This window comes from Panulirus ornatus, chromosome 58, assembly GCF_036320965.1.
Source record: "Panulirus ornatus isolate Po-2019 chromosome 58, ASM3632096v1, whole genome shotgun sequence".
Classification (NCBI taxonomy): domain Eukaryota; kingdom Metazoa; phylum Arthropoda; class Malacostraca; order Decapoda; family Palinuridae; genus Panulirus; species Panulirus ornatus.
The window spans coordinates 10,543,372-10,564,718 of record NC_092281.1 but is presented as its reverse complement, the minus strand read 5'-3'; the positions used below and the strand labels follow the sequence as shown (position 1 = coordinate 10,564,718).

Genomic DNA, 21,347 nt, shown 5'->3' with positions numbered 1-21,347 from the left:
ATTCATTTCCAGATCAGTAAGAACTGTGTGTCGCCTTGTTTAGTCTTCCCATGCATTGGTTGTATATGTTTCATACTGCCAGTCTGGTTCACAACTGTAATCCCGAAAAGCGTTAATATTTCAGTATTTTTTGTGACCGTATCACACGTCATTTGTGGCATATATGTTCGATTACCTCTGAAGCCTTACGTCTCGGAAGTGATTTTAGAGAGTCCAATACTCTGATCTATACAGTCCAGTCATGGCACACAGTCATCTGGCATTCAAGCCTCTTTCTCCTGCTCTCAGATACACTGAATGGAATCGTTTATACGCCACATTATGACTCTCTTTTGTGAGCCCGGGCCCTCGATCCTCCTTTGGAAACCATTCACCATTTTTCTACACTTTTCGTCTCTGTTCCTCTCTGTTTTCGATCATCTTTCTATTCTTTTCAACACTTTCACTCCCATTCTTTTAAGTTGCCCTTGTGACGAGTGTGTTTATTTTGGCGTTGTTTCTTCCGTTAGCTTTCCAGTTTAGAATGATCCATTGTGAGGTTGTATACGTCTCGTGGGTGACACGAATATTATGTATAGTCCTAGGCTGCCAATGTACGAGGTCTGGGGCGAGCTCCATGGCAAAGGCGTTAGTGATGTTATTAGGGATTGAGGGAGAAAGAGGAGAGAGAAAGGGAGAAAGAGCGAGTTGCCTATAATATCATCCCCTTGCAGACTTCGTTTTTTAAGACTGTTTACCCTAGACGCCGGTAAAGAAGATGGTAATAGCACGAGAGGGTTAGTTTGAATGGTGGTAAAGAAAACGGTATCATCGCCCGAGGTCTAGTCCACGATACGTCTTACGTGACCAAGGTCACGAAGAGAATGGTTTCAGGTGCTCCATGGAACCCCCGCATCGAGAGCTTAGGCTGCCTCGTAGAACTTCGTATAGTGTATTGCCGGTGGTGAAGTAGTGGCGGATGGAGTGTGTGTGTATTGTCGTTACCTCCGAGTATCGTGAGGTGAATGGGAAGACTGGAAGCCATTGATCGAATGCTGGGGGAAGACTGGAAGCCATTGATCGAATGCTGGGGGAAGACTGGAAGCCATTGATCGAATGCTGGGGGAAGACTGGAAGCCATTGATCGAATGTTGAGGGTAGACTGGAAGCCATTGATCGAATGCTGGGGGAAGACTGGAAGCCATTGATCGAATGCTGGGGGAAGACTGGAAGCCATTGATCGAATGCTGGGGGAAGACTGGAAGCCATTGATCGAATGCTGGGGGAAGACTGGAAGCCATTGATCGAATGCTGGGGGAAGACTGGAAGCCACTGATCGAATGCTGGGGGAAGACTGGAAGCCATTGATCGAATGCTGGGGGAAGACTGGAAGCCATTGATCGAATGTTGAGGGTAGACTGGAAGCCATTGATCGAATGCTGGGGGAGGACTGGAAGCCACTGATCGAATGCTGGGGGAGGACTGGAAGCCATTGATCGAATGCTGGGGGAAGACTGGAAGCCATTGATCGAATGCTGGGGGAAGACTGGAAGCCATTGATCGAATGCTGGGGGAAGACTGGAAGCCATTGATCGAATGCTGGGGGAGGACTGGAAACCATTGATCGAATGCTGGGGGAGGACTGGAAGCCATTGATCGAATGCTGGGGGAAGACTGGAAGCCATTGATCGAATGCTGGGGGAAGACTGGAAGCCATTGATCGAATGCTGGGGGAAGACTGGAAGCCATTGATCGAATGCTGGGGGAGGACTGGAAGCCATTGATCGAATGCTGGGGGAAGACTGGAAGCCATTGATCGAATGCTGGGGGAAGACTGGAAGCCATTGATCGAGTGCTGGGGGAAGACTGGAAGCCATTGATCGAATGCTGGGGGAAGACTGGAAGCCATTGATCGAATGCTGGGGGAAGACTGGAAGCCATTGATCGAATGCTGGGGGAGGACTGGAAGCCACTGATCGAATGCTGGGGGAGGACTGGAAGCTATTGATCGAATGCTGGGGGAAGACTGGAAGCCACTGATTGATTGTTAGGCTCATTCACCCTCGGCAGCAGCTGGCCCGACACCCGCTGAATACGGAGCGATTGATTCGAACGCTCAACTGCCGTACATTGCTTCAGACACGCACCGCATATTGATATGCAGTTTAGGCTAAATGCAGAGAATACAGAGGAGGAGGAGGAGGACTTACCTGAAGAAGGTGGAGAGGTTGGAGCTGCCTGGAAAGTGGTAAAGTTCACAACGTCTCAGAACATCTCGACACTCTTGAATATGCCGGATACCTTAATGACGTGATCGACACTTTGATTCGAAAAGCTGCCACTGATGCTTTGAAGCACTCCGACCCTACCAACCGTGTCTGTCTTAATTACAGCGATAATTTCACCGCTCTGTTCATCCTACTCGTTAAATATCAGAAGGTTATAGGCTTGTGAAACCTCAAGGTCCTTCCGAAAGCTACCTCTCTCTCTCTCTCTCTCTCTCTCTCTCTCTCTCTCTCTCTCTCTCTCTCTCTCTCTCTCTCTCTCTCCCCCGTACAATTTACCAGGCACACTCAGCAAACTTGATACCTTGTGTCATCTGAACATTCACCTTCGTACCCTTTGCCTCTATATACAGTGGATCTCTATGTAGGCATTCCGCCAATCCTGCGTCCGTGTCTTGCATGTTGGCGCTACCAGTGGACGGAGGGACGGAGGCGGAGATTATCAAAGCCCTGGAGGAGACACAGGAGGAGGTGGCGTGGAAGTACATCCCACTGAGCGGACCCAGCATAGACCACTCCAACTCCAAGAACGTTACGGCTCAGCTGGGCAAGACGGCTGTCCTCAACTGCCGTATTCAGTACCTGGGTGGCAAGACGGTAGGTCCCGTGTGGTGAGGAGGGAAGGAGGAGGAGGAGGAGGACACACACTAGCCAGGAGTGGATGGTGGTGACTCTCGTATGTGGAGATTCTACAGCCACTGGGATCTTGTAAGATCATAGAGCCAGAGGGGGAACTGTGGTGCTTAGAGCCACTGGGGAATGATGGAGGTGGGGAGTGGGGGTTAGAGAGAGCTAGTGGGAGTATGTGGGATAGAGGTAAGGGGAACTCGACGTAGGGTCATAGAAATAGCGAGATTTGTGGTGCTTAGAGACAGTGGAAGTCTAGGGTTGTAGAGTTAGTGGATAGTGTGGAGCTTAGAACTAGTGGGGATTGAGAGGATATACAGTTAGTGGGGTATATAGCCAGTGGGAACTGCGAGGTACAGAGGTAGTGGGAGCTGTAGGGCTATAGAGTCAGTGGTCTAACCACTCCCCTGTGCCCCGCCCAGTTCCTCTACACTCCTCTACTTCCACCCTCATAACTCTGTCGAAGTACGGGAAGGTGGCGGTGGCAGGGCGATGCCCAGCGAGGTGAGGAGTGACCGCTTTAATACGAGTCTTGTGGTCTCTGTATCTTAGTCTATCTCAAGAGGGCGTCTCAAGAAGCCCTTATGCTAAACGAATTAAGATAAAAGACTCTCTCGGTTGTGTTCACTCACCACCCTACCCTGTACACTTATCTTAATGGAATGATCACTTCATATACGTTCATATCACTGTGTGTCAATTAACCAATACATTAGTACTACAGAGGATCGTCCCTCCTGCTGCGCCTTCTGCAGGTGTCGTGGATGAGGAGCCGCGACCTGCACTTGCTGACGGTTGGTCGCTTCACCTACACCAGCGATGACCGCTTCAAGTCCGTGCACCAGCCTGGGTCTGAGGACTGGCTCCTGAAGATCCACTACGCCCAACACAGGGACGCCGGAGCTTACGAGTGCCAGATCTCCACCACGCCCCCCATGTCCAAGGTCGTCTGGCTCACTGTGGTCGGTGAGTAACGTTGGGTCTGGCTCACTGTGGTCAGTGAGTAATACTGGGTCTGGCTCACTGTGGTCAGTGAGTAATGTTGGGTCTGGCTCACAGTGGTCAGTGAGTAATACTGGGTCTGGCTCACTGTGGTCAGTGAGTCTTGTTCATTGTGGTTGGTGAGTAGCGTTGGGCCTTGTTCATTCATTGTGGTCGGTGAGTAATGCTGGGTCGGGTTCGCTGTGGTTGATGAGTAACAGTAGGTCTGGTTCTCTGTGGTCAGTGAGTAATACTGGGTCTGGGTCACTGTGGTTTGTAAGTAACGGTGGGTTTACCTCACTGTGGTTGGTGAGTTGTGGCTGGAAGGGAGGGTGTGGTTGGCATTCCAGCCACACACACATCAGGCCCTCACCACATCAGTCAAGGCTGTTTTGGGCCCCCCGGGATCTCTCACCATCAGTGTCTGACCCCAGGCTACGTGGCCTCCACCTGGACCCTAGGTTCCATGGTCACCACTGGACCCCAGGCTACCTGGCCTCCACCTGGACCCTAGGTTCCATGGTCACCACTGGACCCCAGGCTACCTGGCCTCCACTTGTATGAGGTTTAAAGGACACCAAGCAGTTCCTTCCTTGAATTTCTCTACAGGTTCTTCTAGAACTCGTACGAGAGTGAAAACTTTGGTCCATCCAGTAGATCACAATGCGTCATCATATTACCACTGAACTATATCTATTGTCGATGAATTTCGAGGCGAGGATGGAGTTTACGAATGCCTCACCTGTCACACGTTTTGAAGGACGTAGGAGGCAGCCTTCTCTATCCTGTGTTCTGGCACTGGAGCGTAAACTCCGGGTGCCAAGTGAAAGTGCCACGTAGAAGATGGGTGTTATATAGTCTTTTTCAGAGGGGAGGACTGTGTTTCTCTCCCCACCTAACACCCCCTGATACAGGGGAGAGTAACGATGATCAAGGGGTGTGTAGACCCCTCCTGTGATAGGGTGGTAATAGTGAGTGTGTGTGGGGGTGTTTAGGAGACCAGTACGCCCCCTTGATAATGGAGGATGTAATGAGAGACGGTGCTCAGCTCATAATGAGGAGGTTGTCTATGACGCATCACAAGGTAGTGCCATACACGCCTGGGGGTGGGTGGCAGAAGCAGCGACGCGTCGTTAACCTTCGTCATGCATAATCAGCTAATGTAGTCTACTGCATATGGACTCGCATGGGAAGTGTATCTGTCAAAGGGGTGCGTGCAGCGTGCTGGTCAACATACCACTTTGGGATATAACCTTGATGTGTCGTCCCTCGCTCTGCTGAGTGCCAGTCATATAGCCAGTGAAGGGACCTTAGTACGGATCAATATATTACCACAGGGCGATACATGAAGGCTCCTGTCCTCATCACGGCTATGGGTTAGTAGTGACAGAGTTTACCGAGGGAATCCGTGACCCATATTATACAAGAGAGGTCTTCCTTGATACACTGGTGTGTCACCTGCAGTGCAGGACGGTTCTTGGAAGTGTACTTACACACAGACCACATCTGAGAGGTGAAAGAGAACAAGGAATGCGTTTAGTATGTCAAGGAGAGAGGAAGTTACAAGAGTATCTTTTCAAGCTTCAGAGGGAAAGGTCACTGAAGATCTCGCTATAATATGCGAGGAACTGAATGATAAGTTTGAAAGTTCATTCACTCTTCAAAAGTGCATTCACTTCAAAAGTGTATTCACCCTTATGTCCAAAGGACAAACGGGTGACAGTGGCCGTCTTGAGATGATCAGAGCTAAGCCAGTCCTGAAAATCCCTCTGGGGCATCGAATCCACGAGCTGCTGTGTACTAGACACAAGAACAGTAAACATAAAATGATGTGGAGGGAAACAGTTGAAGAAAACAAACCTTTTATTGTGTGTTCATAATCTAATTCACTTCATGTTGTCGTTAATTTGGCCATATTTTCAACAAACTCCATCCGGATGTCGCTGATGATCTTCTTGATATCCACTAATTACAAGGAGGTGAGAGGCGTGTAGATTTGTCTTCGAAACAACCAAGCAGACAGACACACCTCCTGACCCCCTGGCTCCGTTGACGAGTCGAGTGTGTGTGTGTGTGTGGACTGACGCGCGATCTAGAATGAGCAAATATGAAACAGTTTAGAGGTGTGAACGGCGACCTGGATATTGCCTTTCGTGGTCTCTGTCGTTTCAGCTATATGTATATATATATATATATATATATATATATATATATATATATATATATATATATATATATATATATTTCTTGAGCTGCACGTCTCACCTCCGTGATATATTCAGTCCCATTTGTCATTGTCCAGCCACAACGACAGAGTAGAATGACTGAAATGGCACGTAGGGAAAGGTTTATCACTGTGAAGGATGGAGGTCTCTCTCTCTCTCTCGCACCATCGCAGTCACCAGCGTATGTACTACCTCCGATCCAGCATCGTACACACGCTCGTGTTACTTCATCCTTCTTCAGGAGTTCGAGAGGCGTCAGTTACCTCCTCTCCCTGGCGTGAGGAGTTCTTGAAACCCTATCGTTGTCAGCTTAGCCCCGGTGCTGGGGTATTATGTGACCCGCCACAGGTCGAGGGGGCCTTGCAGTCACCTTTTTGATCTTCGTGAAGGTTATCCGACCCACAGAATCTGGTTGGAAGTTACCCTTCTGTCAGCCAGACGCGCTTGTGTAGGACGATCGTGGCCAAAATAATGCTGTCTTACACTTTGGTCATTTTTCTTTTCAGTGTCATTTATGGTGATGTCCTGTTGCTATCTTACCTTCTCAGGCTGACTTGTTGATATCTTAGATGTCGGAAGCATTTTGACACAACCTGCATGAATGTTATTGACAAAACTTTATTAGATGTTTTCATGCCTTTAGAAGCTAATTGTTATATTTTCTTATATTTTGATAAGTATTTTAATGATATGAGAGCTGTAGAAGGTGGCTGAGTGATATCCTCATTGTAGCAGGTGACTGAATGATATCCTAGCAGTAGAGGATGACTGAGTAATATCGTACCTGTAGAAGGTGTCTCAGTGATAGCTGTAGAAGGTGGCTGAGTGATATCGTACCTGTAGAAGGTGTCTGAGTGATAGCTGTAGAAGATGGCTGAGTGGTATCATACCTGTGGCTGAGTGATATCGTACCTGTAGAAGGTGGCTGAGTGGTATCTTTCTGCCAGAACCAGAGACGAAGGTGCTGGGCGGTCCCGACCTCTACATCAACTCAGGCTCGACCATCAACCTGACGTGTGTCGTCAAGCACAGCCCAGAGCCGCCTCCCTACATCTTCTGGTACCACGAGAGCGAGGTGAGTGACACCCAGGGAGCGGTACACCAGCTCCCAGGGAGAGGTAGAGTCTGCAGGGAGAAGGAGAGTCATTAACCTCGGGGACATGCAGGTATCCAGGGCAAGCGTGCATGGTAGGAGGATAGGAGCGACAGACGACTTGATGGTCCATGACGTGGCTGTCTGCTGAAGGATAGGATTAGCGTCTTAATCTCTGATCTACGTTCATGGTGACAAGGTATTAATAGTAGAAGATTCCCTCCCATCTACCACTCCCTGCCGGCTTATAAGGCGGCAGGGAAACAGCTTCGAATGAACGTCAGCATTAAGTATAGAGAGAGTCTATGACTGTACTTACCTGGAGAACCTGGTGGAGGAAGATGATCGATGGGAAAACGCCATTCTCTCCGTAGCCGCTGGAATGGATGAAGCCGCCACTCTGGAAAGAGAGATGGGGATGAATGCTTCTCCTGTCCCTTCATTCTCGATCAAACTGAATCAGGGATGACTAAAATTCATTATATATTAATCTAGTTCCCTCGTGAACGCACGCAATCATTTCAGCGTCGTATAACTCTAGATGGAACGGTAGTCCGTGTTTGCGACACACTTCCTTCCCCGTTCACTTCGAACTTTTGATTCGGGGTCATCATAACTTCACTTAGCGTGAGGGAGAACCCACCACGTGAATCACTGCATTCACTTAGCGTCCTGAATACATCTGTCAGATCTGCTGAGCTAAAATTTCCACTCGCGTTCCTAAGAAGGGATCTTTTGTGGAGTCGTGGGCGAGCTTCCTGGCCCCAGAGGCATGTCAGTAACGATGGGTTGACCTCATTATACGAGCAGGCACGCCGGAGACGACGGCCGACTTGTGACCTTGTAGGTGAAGCGTGGTTCATCCAGGAGAGGTGAGGTCAAACAAGGGCATGAAGAGTCACAGGAATTAGGAGTGTCATCCATATATTGGCAAGAGCCACTCAGGGAGGGGTTTAATATTCACCCAGGAAGAGCTGTTGTTGCTCACGCCAGGGAGAGGTTGTAGTTAGCCAGGGCGAGCTTAGAGTTACCTAGGGAGAGGAGGTTGTAGTTGCCCTAGGGAGAGAGAGAGAAAGGAGAGACGATAGTCACAAGAGGAAGGGAGATTAGCCACTCAGGGAGACTTTCTCCCTGAAAGATGGAACTGAGAGAGAGGCGTGTGTTACGAAGGGAGGAGCAACAGCCGCTTGGAGGGAGTTTTAAAGATCGTCTGTGGGAAGGTAAGTAACGCTGTGGATGGAGGCTACAGCGTGGGGGAGAGAGAGAGGGACTCATCCATCGCCGGAGAGGGGAATCCCACGTCTTAAGACCCAGGTAAGATTCACAGGAGATGATTCAGTTGAGGATCCCTTATTACCGGAGCTAGATGGGAGGGTCCTCTCATCACCAGAGCCAGGTGAGGGGGTCCCCTCATCAGCAAAGCCAGGTGAGAGGGGCCCTCATCAGCAGAGTCAAGTGAGAGGGGCCTTCATCACCAGAGCTAGGTGAGAGGGCCCCTCACCAGCAGAGCCAGGTGAGGGGTCCCTCATCAGCAGAGTCAGGTGAGGGGCCCTCTCATCACCAGAGCCAGGTGAGAGGGCCCTCATCAGCATAGCCAGGTAAGGGGCCCTCAACACAGGAGATCATTACTCCTTGAGGATAAAGCCACCGTCTTTGATGCCTCACATCAAGGGAGGAACATCTCCAGCTTCGTACCACTAATATTGGTTAGATTATTTTGTGTTGGCTTTTATCAACCTCAGGATGGCCCTCGACATATCATTCATCACAAATTAATCATTATACCTTACAGATAAAAGCCAATAGGTCAATTGACTTGATATATGTCACAGGTTTTTACAGACGTAGTCTTATTATTAGGGATCGATTTAGTAAAGCTATTTACCTCGCTGAGAAATTAATGAAAGAACACACGAGGGAAAGAAATAAAGAAGGGTAAAAGAAAATAGATAGATAGATAGATAGATAGAGAGAGAGAGAGAGAGAGAGAGAGAGAGAGAGAGAGAGAGAGAGAGGAGTGTTTTTCCGTCCTCATGAACCAACCAGCCACCTTCCTCCTCTCCCCCACTTGGCCACAGCTGCTGTTCTACGACTCGCCGAGGGGAGGCATCACGGTGGTCACGGAGCACGGCCTCACCTCCACCTCCAGGCTGCTCATCCAGAAGGCCACCGTCAGCGACGCCGGCAGGTACACCTGTCGCCCCGCCAACGCCGACCCTCACCACATCATGGTCCATATCATCCCAAGTAAGTAATCGTCGAGTGATCCCTGGTGTCCTGCGTCAAGGGTCACGTCCTGCGCCCTTGTCCTGCATCGAGGGTCACGTCCTGCGCCCCTGTCATATGGCGATATTGATTTCAGCATATTAATCCAAGAAATATGTGCCATTTTTGGTTATCGTATTCCCAATACCTTCTCTTTTATGAAAACGGTAACCCAATTCCACTTTTGATTTAGGCTCCACGTGTGTAGATATAATATATTCATAGCAACATATTCAAAATTCATGAAGCAAATTGTCTAGTTTATTTTATGCGTTAGGGAGCGTCATTTCTGACATCTGGTGAGGTATATCAACTCAGAACTGACCTTGGTCGACACAGATGTGCCTCTCTTCTGTCATGCAACACAGCTGACCTTGGTCGACACAGATGTGCCTCTCTTCTGTCATGCAACACAGCTGACCTTGGTCGACACAGATGTGCCTCTCTTCTGTCATGTAACACAGCTGACCTTGGTCGACACAGATGTGCCTCTCTTCTGTCATGCAACACAGCTGACCTTGGTCGACACAGATGTGCCTCTCTTCTGTCATGTAACACAGCTGACCTTGGTCGACACAGATGTGCCTCTCTTCTGTCATGTAACACAGCTGACCTTGGTCGACACAGATGCGAGTCTCTCGTGTCCTGCAGTCAGTACATATGGCATGTCTTCTGTCCTGCAACACAGGATAAGCCTCACTGGGTGTTTCCTGAAAGCCTCGAGTGTTTACCATTACCAGTATACCATGTGTATGCCAGGACAGGAGGGTAGGGTGAGGGAGAGATGTACACGGGAATGAGGGTGATTAGCAGCTGAACGAGCCTTTTGGAAAAGGCCAACAACACCAATTAAAACCCCCCACCAAAAAAAAAAAAGGTTACAACTTATTTTTTCTCTCCTGTACTAATTAAGCAGAGTGATGATGCTCTTAGCTTCTGGTAATGGCTCGCCACACATGGCAATATATTCTCTCTTTATAACGTAAAGACTTGGTTATATCTCGAGTTGGCAGAGGAGAGCAACTGTACGATGGCCAGGGTTTGTTTCACCTATAGTCTGAGCATTATCCTCTGTGGTAACCAGAAGTTTTATACTCTGATTCTGTTGCTCTTGGAGTACGATTCTATTTATGGAGTATAGGTCTTCTTTCCAAGTATGATTATACTGGTAGATCACAGGTAACTTGTAGTTTCCTATAGCTATAAAGTTTACTTGGGTGCTGAGCAGTTGTCTGTCCTCCATGTCGTGATGTTTTTCTCTTCGTGTTTCTCTCCCCCCAGACGAGCATCCTGCCGCCATCCACCACAAGAACGGCACGTCTGCTGGGGTCTCCTCACACCACTGCCCTCACTCGGGCTCCTCCCTCCTCCTCCTCCTGCTGGCCATAGTAGTCGTCATCACCTTCCTCAGCGTCAACCCCAGCTGTCTGACTCCTCCTCGTCCAGCCTTCACCACTCTGGTCAGGGAGGAGGAGGAGGAGGCCTCCTCCTCTCCAGCACCCACCCTCACTCCCGGACTCCTCCCACGCCACACAACCATCACCATCATCATCATGACTGTCACGTGTCCGGGACTGTCAGGCGTGTCACAGTCTGTCATGACGTCCACGTGACCCGGCCAGCCTCGGACTGAACCCATGTGACCAAAAGTATGTTTAGATGTGAAATTTATGTGCCTTCCAGTTTCCTAACCCTTAGAGGCTAAAGGGCCGTTAGTCTCCGATGACGTTGTGGGTCAGCTCAAACGCGTATGTTATAGTTTTTTTACCTCCAGACAAATGACACAACGGGACGACGTTGGAGAGAGAGAGAGAGAGAGAGAGAGAGAGAGAGACATATTGTTAAAAGTGAAATAGTTTAAAGAAAAAAAAACGACGAAGATAGTCTCTTATTATAGATAATTGTGTGAATGTATTCTCTCAACCCTCATGTGACTCTCTTTCCCTCTCTCTCTGTGTCTTAGCCTTCCATGTGTATATTAATCGTGTGCGATTCACACGAAAACAACATAGTTAGCCTATTTTTTATGACGGTGGAAAAAAAATAAGAAAGAAAGAAAGAGAGAAGAGAGTGTGTGTGTGTATGTGTCTTTTTTTTTTTCCTAACACGGCCGGAGCAGGTGGCTGACTTGAAGCCACCTACTACTCGGCCTTGGTGATCTGTTCTCACGTCACATTGTTCCTGAAGTGAACACAACCCTTCCTGCATCTGGATGGGAAACGAAGATGACCTGAGCTGAGGACAGACTTGACCTGACCACCCCTCTACCACCACTACCACCTCCTCCTCTTCTACAGGTCAGGTCACAGCGAACCAACGACCGTTCCAAGGCAAACACGGACGCGACAGGTTTTGCCTTGGAGAACGTACGACCTGAGTGAGGCTGTTGGTTGGGACGGGGGTCAGGGGGTCACGCAGGTCACAACCGACCTGGCAGGTTACTCTAGTAATGTGACACAATGTTATGTTGTTCGTATAATAAATATGTACGTGGCTGACAGTCTTGTTATTGAGTCCCGTTACGCTTCCCAAAGTCCCAGGTCACAGATCCAAAACCTCTCAGCAGGTCACAAGTCCCAGGTCACAGATCCAAAACCTCTCCGCAGGCCACAAGTCCCAGGTCACAGTCCCAAACCTCTCAGCATATCGAGCGAGACACTGTCCACACAACCTGCCCTCTCAGCTTATTGTTTGTCTCGACCTTAGGGATGAAGGAAGAATCACCAAGAAGGAGGAAGGAAGTGAAGGTAAGATAGAAGAACTTCATAGAATGAAGAATATCAGAAGGAAGAAGGAGACGACAGTAATAAGCCTGTATAACAGTGTAAGTATTGTTCCCTTTTCCAGAATCTTTAGGTGGATGTTTTTCTCATCCCTCCGCAGTTCTGTGGTAAGTGTTATCCACTCAGATATGGGATCACAGACGTAATGTTGAGGACAATGTCTTCTGTTACTCCTCAACAGACCCTTTTTCGGAGTTATGATGATGTGGTCGACTTACAACACAACCTCTGAATCACAATGCTACCATGAGGAAGAAAGATAGATAGATGAGTAGATAGATAGACGTATAGAAAATTAAATAAAGACATAGACAGGGACATAGGTATAGAGAGATCTAATACAACCTATTCACTCCTAGTTAGATAAGTAGATAGATAGACATATAGAAAATTAAAGACAAGACAGGTACATAGGGATAGAGAGATCTAATACAACCTAGTCAGTCCTAATACAACCTATTCAGTCCTGTATTCTATTCAAGAACCTCCTGTGACTGATAGTACATATGATTTTGATTGGTTTCTCAAAAACACATAGCGACCCTTACAATCAGATACCATTCAGTGCTGCATAAGACAACGAAGGTAACGTTAATCTTGGATATAACACATTGGTTATGACACACAATCACGAAACTGCTGCACAAGGACAGAGCAACAGTGTTGAGTCTCAGGATCTCTACGATCCTCCTCCTCCTTCTGTATCGTGTTTTCCTCACATTTTCTTGATCACTGCAACGTCCAAGAACCCTTGAAGAAAGCCCTTCCAAAACCTTCAACTCATAAAACAAAGTTCCTTCAGTCAACACTCATAAAAACCCTCCAACACACTCCTTCTAAAGTCTTCAACTCCCACAACCCTTCCCTCCAGTAACACTCCCAAGAACCCTCCAACAAACTCCTCAAAATCCTTTCAACTCGAGAAAAAAAAAATAAAAACTGGAAGGATATCCATTTAGCTTATTTTCCAGCTACCTGGACCTGGAACTGGACCCAAAACGAACAGGAAACAAGTAACATATGAGATCACATACCATCTTTCACTGCTTGTTGGTCGAGCTTAGTGCAAGGATCCAGGCCTTCTGCAGGGAGATGGAGTGGTGTTCAACGAGACGTTTGTGGCACGTGGCATCTCTCTGGCACTGTCCGTACACCACTGTCAGGGGAGTAGAAGGCACGACAGTCATGCAGACACTAGATAGACACTGATCAGCTTCCTCAGGTGTGTGAGGAAGGTGACCCTGGTCTGTGATATCTTGCTTGAGGCTCATACCATATGTATACATATTCTCTCTCTCTCTCTCTCTCTCTCTCTCTCTCTCTCTCTCTCTCTCTCTCTCTCTCTCTCTCTCTCCTTCATGCAAATCCCCCTCCCAAAATATAATTTCGCCAGATCGTCAAAGTTCTGATCCACGTAACTGTACGATGATGAAAAGCTTTGGTGTTGGTCTCGAGTTTTGTGGCACGGGAGAGAGAGAGAGAGAGAGAGAGAGAGAGAGAGAGAGAGAGAGAGAGAGAGAGAGTGCGCGTGTGTGTGTGTGTGTGTGTGTGTGTGGGGAGGGGGGGGGGGGGTGAAACTGGCTAGCAGTGACCGAGACTTGATCTGGATCACACATTCTGACCCCATAACCTTCACATTTTCTTAAAAGACGTTGGTTGTAGTTTTATTCTCTTGTAAACGTGAAACACACACACACAACACAAAACACACACAACACACACACACACACACACAACACACACACACACACACACACACACAACACACACCTTTTCTTCTCTTCATAATTAAACTTATCAACATATGACCTTGTTCACTCCTACGCCGGTCACTCCACTCCACATACCATCAAGCCACCCATCCTCGCCTCCCGCCCCTATTCCTTCCTCACTCCAATACCTGCTCCTTTTCTCACACTCGTCGTATTCCCTCCCTCAACTCAGACCTGTGCAGCATCTTGGGATGGGGGGGAGCAGGAACCCTGACAAGCACTCAGTCTCAAACCACTACACTTAGTCCCACAGTCATAACTTAGAAAATAAAATCATGTTTGGCATAACCATATCCTCCAGTATCTTAGAAACTCCAAAGTAATCAAGGTCCCAATAAAAAAAAAAAGAAGTCTCCTTCCCAAAAACTGGTCGTACGATCTGGTCGTCTGGATGGTCTGGTCTTGGTGGTCTGGTAGTCTGACGGTCGTCTGGATGGTCTGGTCTTGGTGGTCTGGTAGTCTGACGGTCGTCTGGATGGTCTGGTCTTGATGGTCTGGTAGTCTGACGGTCGTCTGGATGGTCTGGTCTTGGTGGTCTGGTAGTCTGACGGTCGTCTGGATGGTCTGGTCTAGCTAGGGCCGTGATATGAACTTCTTCTCTCCATCTCCAAAACATCTTCCTCAAAACGCCTCAAACTTCCCACTCAAAAAAAAAAAAAAAAAAAAATCCATCACCAGACACAAGTCTCCCACTTAGTGCGCCGCTCCTCCTCCACTGTATAACGCTTTTGGCCACATTTCACCGCCACTTTAGAGGCTGGAAAACGACATCCACAATCCAAACTTTACTTCCAATCCTTCACCCCAGAGAGACACGAGATCCAACCCTGAGATTCCTGGTAACTGTGGGTCTTACTCCCTATTGTTCTCCCCAGAGAGAGAGAGAGAGAGAGAGAGAGAGAGAGAGAGAGAGACAAGTCTCTTGGTAACTGTGGGTCTCACAGATTATCCTTGAAGTCTCTCGCTTGTCAGCGGGAGATAACAAGGCAGCCTCGGGTGTAACATGTCACCCCCTGACCTTGGCTAACGACCAATTTACTCCCGCTCCCGAGGCCTTTATGGTGCCTGCAGGAATTTTGTCTAGCCCTGAAACTAACATCTTCCTCCCTATTGACAACACTGCAGGAGGACGTGGAGGATGAGATGCGAGCACCGGGGACGGGCGCCTCCAGAAATAATCACTTGGTGCAGATGATAACGTATCTAAAACAATTCTTGGCCTTGACTTGGTCTGAACTGGCCAATTTTCTTCCTCACTGCTTTGCTGTCATGTATGAACGTACCCAAGCAAAAGACCCTTTTATCCACAGCCAAGCCCTATAGACCACACCACGGTAACCACAGCCGCTTCATATTCCTGATTTTGCCCACACGTCGCCCCCTTGTATACAGCAGCATTCCACTTCGTTCTATCTAGTAGTTGCAGAAGAGAGGAGGGGCGGAGCCCACTCAAGTGACTGTAGCGATCTAATCCAGTCACTGGCCACCACAGGTACCAGCTTCCACACCCGTGAACGCTGATCATACTGACACTTATACTGTCATTTATATGACAAGAGACAGTTATTCCACGCTGTCACCTTCCACCACCCAGTCTACAGGGCAGTTTATACTGCGATTCTCTGACAATAACAGTCACCTAATAAACCAACTATACGCTGTTTATGATTCATTCTCTCATCACACAACATTTTTTCCATTTCCTCACTAGTTTACACAAGCTGTTTATACCTGCGCTTTGTCACCACTTAACACACACTCTTTCTACATCACCACTTCATGACACGCACTCTACTGAACACACTCGACTGTATGGATAAACTGCTGTTGTTGATTGGATGTTACCACAGTCAGCCATTCTCCCGCTAGTCAACACACTCAGTTTATCCTACCGACTGTCTGACAGGATCAGTTCCACCATTAAACTGCAGTCCACCTTTATACACACGTAGCCATTACTGGGGGCATATGCATTTAATCCCCTGTAAATGTAAATATCTTACAACTTCCCTTTGTGGTTACATATGCATTTAAGCCCCTGTAAATGTAAATATCTTACAACTTCCCTATGTGGTTACATATGCATTTAATCCCCTGTAAATGTAAATATCTTACAACTTCCCTTTGTGGTTACATATGCATTTAATCCCCTGTAAATGTAAATATCTTACAACTTCCCTTTGTGGTTACATGTTTTACCTTTTCCACCAAGACAATCATCATAACACTGTAAGATACAACACGATAATAGCTATAAATTCCAGATTTTGCCACACGTTTATAGGTTCTCTGTTGATTCGTCTAAATATACCAGACAGTAACAAGATTATACGAACACTCACGTGGAAGCATTGCAGGAAATGGTGGTGGTGTTGTGGGAGGAGGAAGGCATGTGTGTGTGTGTACACAGAGACGGTCAGGAGAGGGTAGCGACTGCCAGACGGTCCAAGAGCCAAGGACACACCATCAGCTCCCATGACGTAGTAGGTGTTGAGGGCAGGGGCTGCTTCAGGTACCCAGAGGAGCGGTGGACCCCACGCAAGTGACTGTAGCGATCTAATCCAGTCACACCATCAGCTCCCATGACGTAGTAGATGTTGAGGGCAAGGGCTGCTCCAGGTACCCAGGCTGCTGTCCTGCTGGGGAGACAGAGAGACAGATCAGACAGGGAAACAAACAAAGACTAAAACATATTTACAAATCTCGGAGACTCTATTCCTCTCTCCCTCACACACGAACATGTGTCATGCATGACCGTCCCAGCGATCATATCTCCCACCACTGAAGACCACGGATGCAAATGTGCGAATAATGTATATACATTCTCTTCTAGTATGACGTATATGTTACTCAGGACATATACATCACAAAGGTTCTGTAACGCCGCTGTACGTGGTTTGTACAGAGACGCCTCCCCCTTTTCCAGGTGTTCTATGCTTTATTGACGTATTGAAAAGGTCAGCGAGACTTTACACTGCAGTCGAGCCACACAGACAGTCCCCCCGACACCATGGCAGTGTATCACTGATGGACGATATCAACGCGAGTCGGCTGGACTTCGATACACATTGTTGTGGACTGTGTCGCTCGTAGATTGGGTGGCCATCGTATACAATGTCGCGGAAACCATCAGGAGAGAGTACCATCAGCTCTGGTCAGTACCCACCAGCCCTGGTCAGCACCCACCAGCCCTGGTCAGCACTCACCAGCCCTGGTCAGCACCCACCAACCTGGTCAGCACTCACCAGCCCTGGTCAGCACCCACCAGCCCTGGTCACTACCACCAGCTCTGGTAAGCACTCACCAGCCCTGGTCAGCACTCAACAACCCTGGTCAACACTCACCAGCCCTGGCCAACACCCACCAGCCCTGGTCAGCACTCACCAACCCTGGTCAGCACCCAACAGCCCTGGCCAGCTTTCAATAGCCCTGGCCAGCACCCACCAGCCCTGGTCAGCACTCACCAGCCCTGGTCAGCACCCACCAGCCCTGCTCAGCACTCACCAGCCCTGGTCAGCACTCACCAGCCCTGGTCAGCACCCACCAGCCCTGGTCAGCACTCACCAGCCCTGGTCAGCACTCACCAGCCCTGGTCAGCACCCACCAGCCCTGCTCAGCACCCACCAGCCCTGGTCAGCACTCACCAGCCCTGGTCAGCACCCACCAGCCCTGGTCACTACCACCAGCTCTGGTAAGCACTCACCAGCCCTGGTCAGCACTCAACAACCCTGGTCAACACTCACCAGCCCTGGCCAACACCCACCAGCCCTGGTCAGCACTCACCAACCCTGGTCAGCACCCAACAGCCCTGGCCAACTTTCAACAGCCCTAGCTAGCACCCACCAGCCCTGGTCAGCACTCAACAGCCCTGGCCAACTTTCAACAGCCCTAGCTAGCACCCACCAGCCCTGGTCAGCACTCACCAACCCTGGTCAGCACCCAACAGCCCTGGCCAACTTCCAACAGCCCTAGCTAGCACCCACCAGCCCTGGTCAACTTCCAACAGCCCTGGCCAGCACCCACCAGCCCTGGTCAGCACCCAACAGTCCTGGCCAACACCCACCAACCCTAGTCCTGGCCACCACCGACCAGCCCAGACCAACACCGTCATTGCTGACCACTACTATCACCCCTGGACACTATCATCATGCACTGGTCAGCACTACCATCAGACACAGGTCAGCAACCAAGACACCTGGCCTTCATGATGTAATAGAGGACGACCTCCTACAGTACACGTCGGAGATGTTTACTTAGATGTTGCAGATGTGTGTGTGTGTGTGTGTGTGTGTGTGTGTGTGTGTATTGCTTCACCAGACTGACTGCATATTGCACCTTCTCCAGGATATTGGCCGACATAAAGTGTGTTCAGAAACTAACCTCATTTCTTTCCCCTGCCATCTTGACACAGACACGTTGGGATGGCATTTTCTTTTTCTCACCTCAGTAAAATGTAATTTACGATAGTACCACGACATCTAGCTGCTAGATTCATCTTACCTTCATTGTTTTAAGTAATCCATAGCTAAAAGTTCGTATACGATCCCTTCCTGGCTTAGTAGTAGTAGTAGTAGTAGTAGTAGTAGTAGTAGTAGCAACGGCCATGTCGATACACGTGTCCACATTGCCATGCTATTCTTACACTTCCATTATTTGTCTAATGGTCGAAGCCAAGTTATGGCACTCAATCTCACCCTTCAGTGACCCGCTGATGGTGTGGGTCAAACACCAGACTTGATCATGGGATTTATGATCTATTTCTTGTGGATTATCTTCTGTGGCAACTGCTGCTTGACCCCCAGGGGATCCTGAGGTGTGTGGTCGTGGGCCGCGGAGCTCGAGTTGTTGTGCTGGAGACACAGAACTGGTCGGATCGCCAACTTTAAAAGCCTCTTTTCTGTGAAATGTTCTGCAGTTTTCAGTTCCCCGCGAAACTCCGTTGTTTAGCATTCGATTCTATTTTAGGATTATTAGTCTTCGGTATGATTATCACTTGATGTTTTACGATCAAATAAGACCTTTTCCTCTTGTTTTCTTTATCGCCTTCAGATATTTTCTATAGTCTTCAGATATTTTCTATCATCTTCAGATATTTAAGGTCGCCTTTAGGTATTTTCTATAGTCCACATATTTTGGGTCACTGTTAGATAATTTCCATAGTCTTCAAATTTCTTTTTGTGGGAGGTGAGGAGGAGGGATGAGGGGGATTGAATTCGATTTCGTTCCTCTGTAGAATATCATATCACATCGGGGAGGCTTGGTACCAACAAACTGTCCCTCATCTGATCAAAAGCAATTTCGCCACCGGATACAACTTTTAGCTTTTAACGCAAATGAGAAGCGGCTACAGCAAAATGACATTTTTATTTCAAGTGAATTGTTCTCTCTCTCTCTCTCTCTCTCTCTCTCTCTCTCTCTCTCTCTCTCTCTCTCTCTCTCTGTTTCCAGGTAAACTGGTTACCGACTGGGGTCCATATCATATTACAAACTGTTGTTCTTTTAGTTCAAGGAAATACAAGAAGTTTTATCGTCGCCTTTTACTTGTGAGGTGAGCTACAACCCCTGAACACTTGTTATTAAGGTGGGTATAACCCCTTAATACTTGCTGGTGAGGTTAGCTACAACCCCTTAACACTTGTTATTAAGGTGGGTATAACCTCTTAACACTTGCTGGTGAGGTTAGCTACAACCCTTGAACACTCGTTATTAAGGTGGGTATAACCCCTTAACACTTGCTGGTGAGGTTAGCTATAACCCCTTAACACTTGTTATTAAGGTGGGTATAACCCCTTAACACTTGCTGGTGAGGTTAGCTACAACCCTTGAACACTTGTTATTAAGGTGGGTATAACCCCTTAACACTTGCTGGTGAGGTTAGCTGCAACCCCTTAGAACTTGTTATTAAGGTGGTTATAACCTCTTAATACTTGCTGGTGAGGTTAGCTACAACCCCTTAACACTTGTTATTAAGGTGGTTATAACCTCTTAATACTTGCTGATGAGGTTGGCTATAACCCATCAACACAAAATGTGATTATATAATTCCTCTTAAACTTATGACTGGAACTTCTGAGAGTAAAACGTTTCCACTGTGGTAGTATCTGCGCCACTGGCAGTCTCAGTGTGGCACTGGTTGATGACCAGTGCCAAAGGTGGTCACATTATGGCCAGTCCATCATCAATAGCTGGCCACAATATGGCCAGTCTATTATCAATACCTGGCCACAATATGGGCAGTCCATCATCAATACCTGGCCACAATATGGCCAGTCCATTATCAATACCTGGCCACAATATGTCCAGTCCATTATCAATACCTGGCCACAATATGGCCAGTCCATCATCAATACCTGGCCACAATATGGCCAGTCTATCATCCAATCCTGCCCACATTATGGCCACTATATCTTCCAAGGCCGCCTACATAATAGCCTGGATGGAAGTCTCATCCATCGTCCTGACCCACATCTGAACCATAACCCACGTTCGTATCGGGTAAACTTCCTCTCCCAGGTAGAAGAAAAAGGACACCTACCATGCCTGACACACACACACACACACACACACACACACACACACACACACACACACCTCACTTGACACAGAAGGAATTTCCAACGAACATAACTCGGGGAAAAACTCCAGTACGCAGATGGGCTTACGCTCTCCATCATTCTCGTTTGGACCACTTTAAAAAAAAATGACGGTCTCAAGTGCATGTTACAGTCACCTTCATCAGTTAGAAAAAAGAAAGAAAAAAAAAAACCCAAAGGCCCATGTTCTATATGTCTTCCATTTTCACATCTTCCTCCTCTTCTTCTTCTCCTTGACCTTTGCACTCTAGCCTTCGTCAACTTTGACCTAAACTCCATAGCCAAAAGAGGAAGGAGAAAGAAGATTGATAGATAGAGATAAGGGAGAGAGAGAGAGAGAGAGAGAGAGAGAGAGAGAGAGAGAGAGAGAGAGAGAGAGAGAGAGAGAGAGAGAGAGAGAGAAATTCCACACTCATGGACTCCCGTGCCACTTGGCCATTACTCCCCGGATCCTGGAAGGGGCGAAGTCGAGAGGGTATGTTGCCAGTAAAGTTGAGCCACAAATCACAGTGTGAGTTGGTGTTGGTGGTGGTGGGGTCGTCTACCACCCCCTCCTGCCTGCCACACACACACACACACACACACACACACACTTCTGCCCTACATACTCCTCCCATTTGGGCATAAACCTAACGACGACCACCTCCACCAACTCCACAGTGAGGGAGGATACCCTTGTGGTGGGGATGGCGGTCTAAGAGAGGAAGGCATACACCAGCGAGGTGATGGGAAGGGTGGGGTGAT

The 21,347-nt window shown here is 48.2% G+C and overlaps 1 protein-coding gene and 1 long non-coding RNA gene across 3 annotated transcripts in view; one reads left to right on the top strand and one right to left on the bottom strand.

The window, feature by feature from the left end:
- Window positions 1-11,950, top strand: part of LOC139766929 (zwei Ig domain protein zig-8-like) — a 41,744-nt gene extending 29,794 nt beyond the window's left edge. The window contains exons 3-7 of one of the 2 annotated variants that reach the window (XM_071695980.1): window positions 2,680-2,861; window positions 3,647-3,857; window positions 7,051-7,172; window positions 9,269-9,437; window positions 10,737-11,950. In XM_071695980.1, the coding sequence (XP_071552081.1) occupies window positions 2,680-2,861; window positions 3,647-3,857; window positions 7,051-7,172; window positions 9,269-9,437; window positions 10,737-11,068 (1,016 nt within the window). In that variant the 3' untranslated portion in view covers window positions 11,069-11,950. Of the gene's footprint in view, window positions 1-2,679; window positions 2,862-3,646; window positions 3,858-7,044; window positions 7,173-9,268; window positions 9,438-10,736 lie in introns of both variants that reach the window. The other variant, XM_071695979.1, reaches the window with a different exon arrangement.
- LOC139766930 (uncharacterized) lies at window positions 3,865-9,249 on the bottom strand. The gene is made up of 3 exons (XR_011716973.1): window positions 7,510-9,249; window positions 6,138-7,222; window positions 3,865-5,964 (listed from the first exon to the last, which is right to left on the bottom strand). It is a non-coding gene; the product is annotated as an uncharacterized lncRNA (long non-coding RNA).
- Window positions 11,951-21,347: the final 9,397 nt, after the last annotated feature.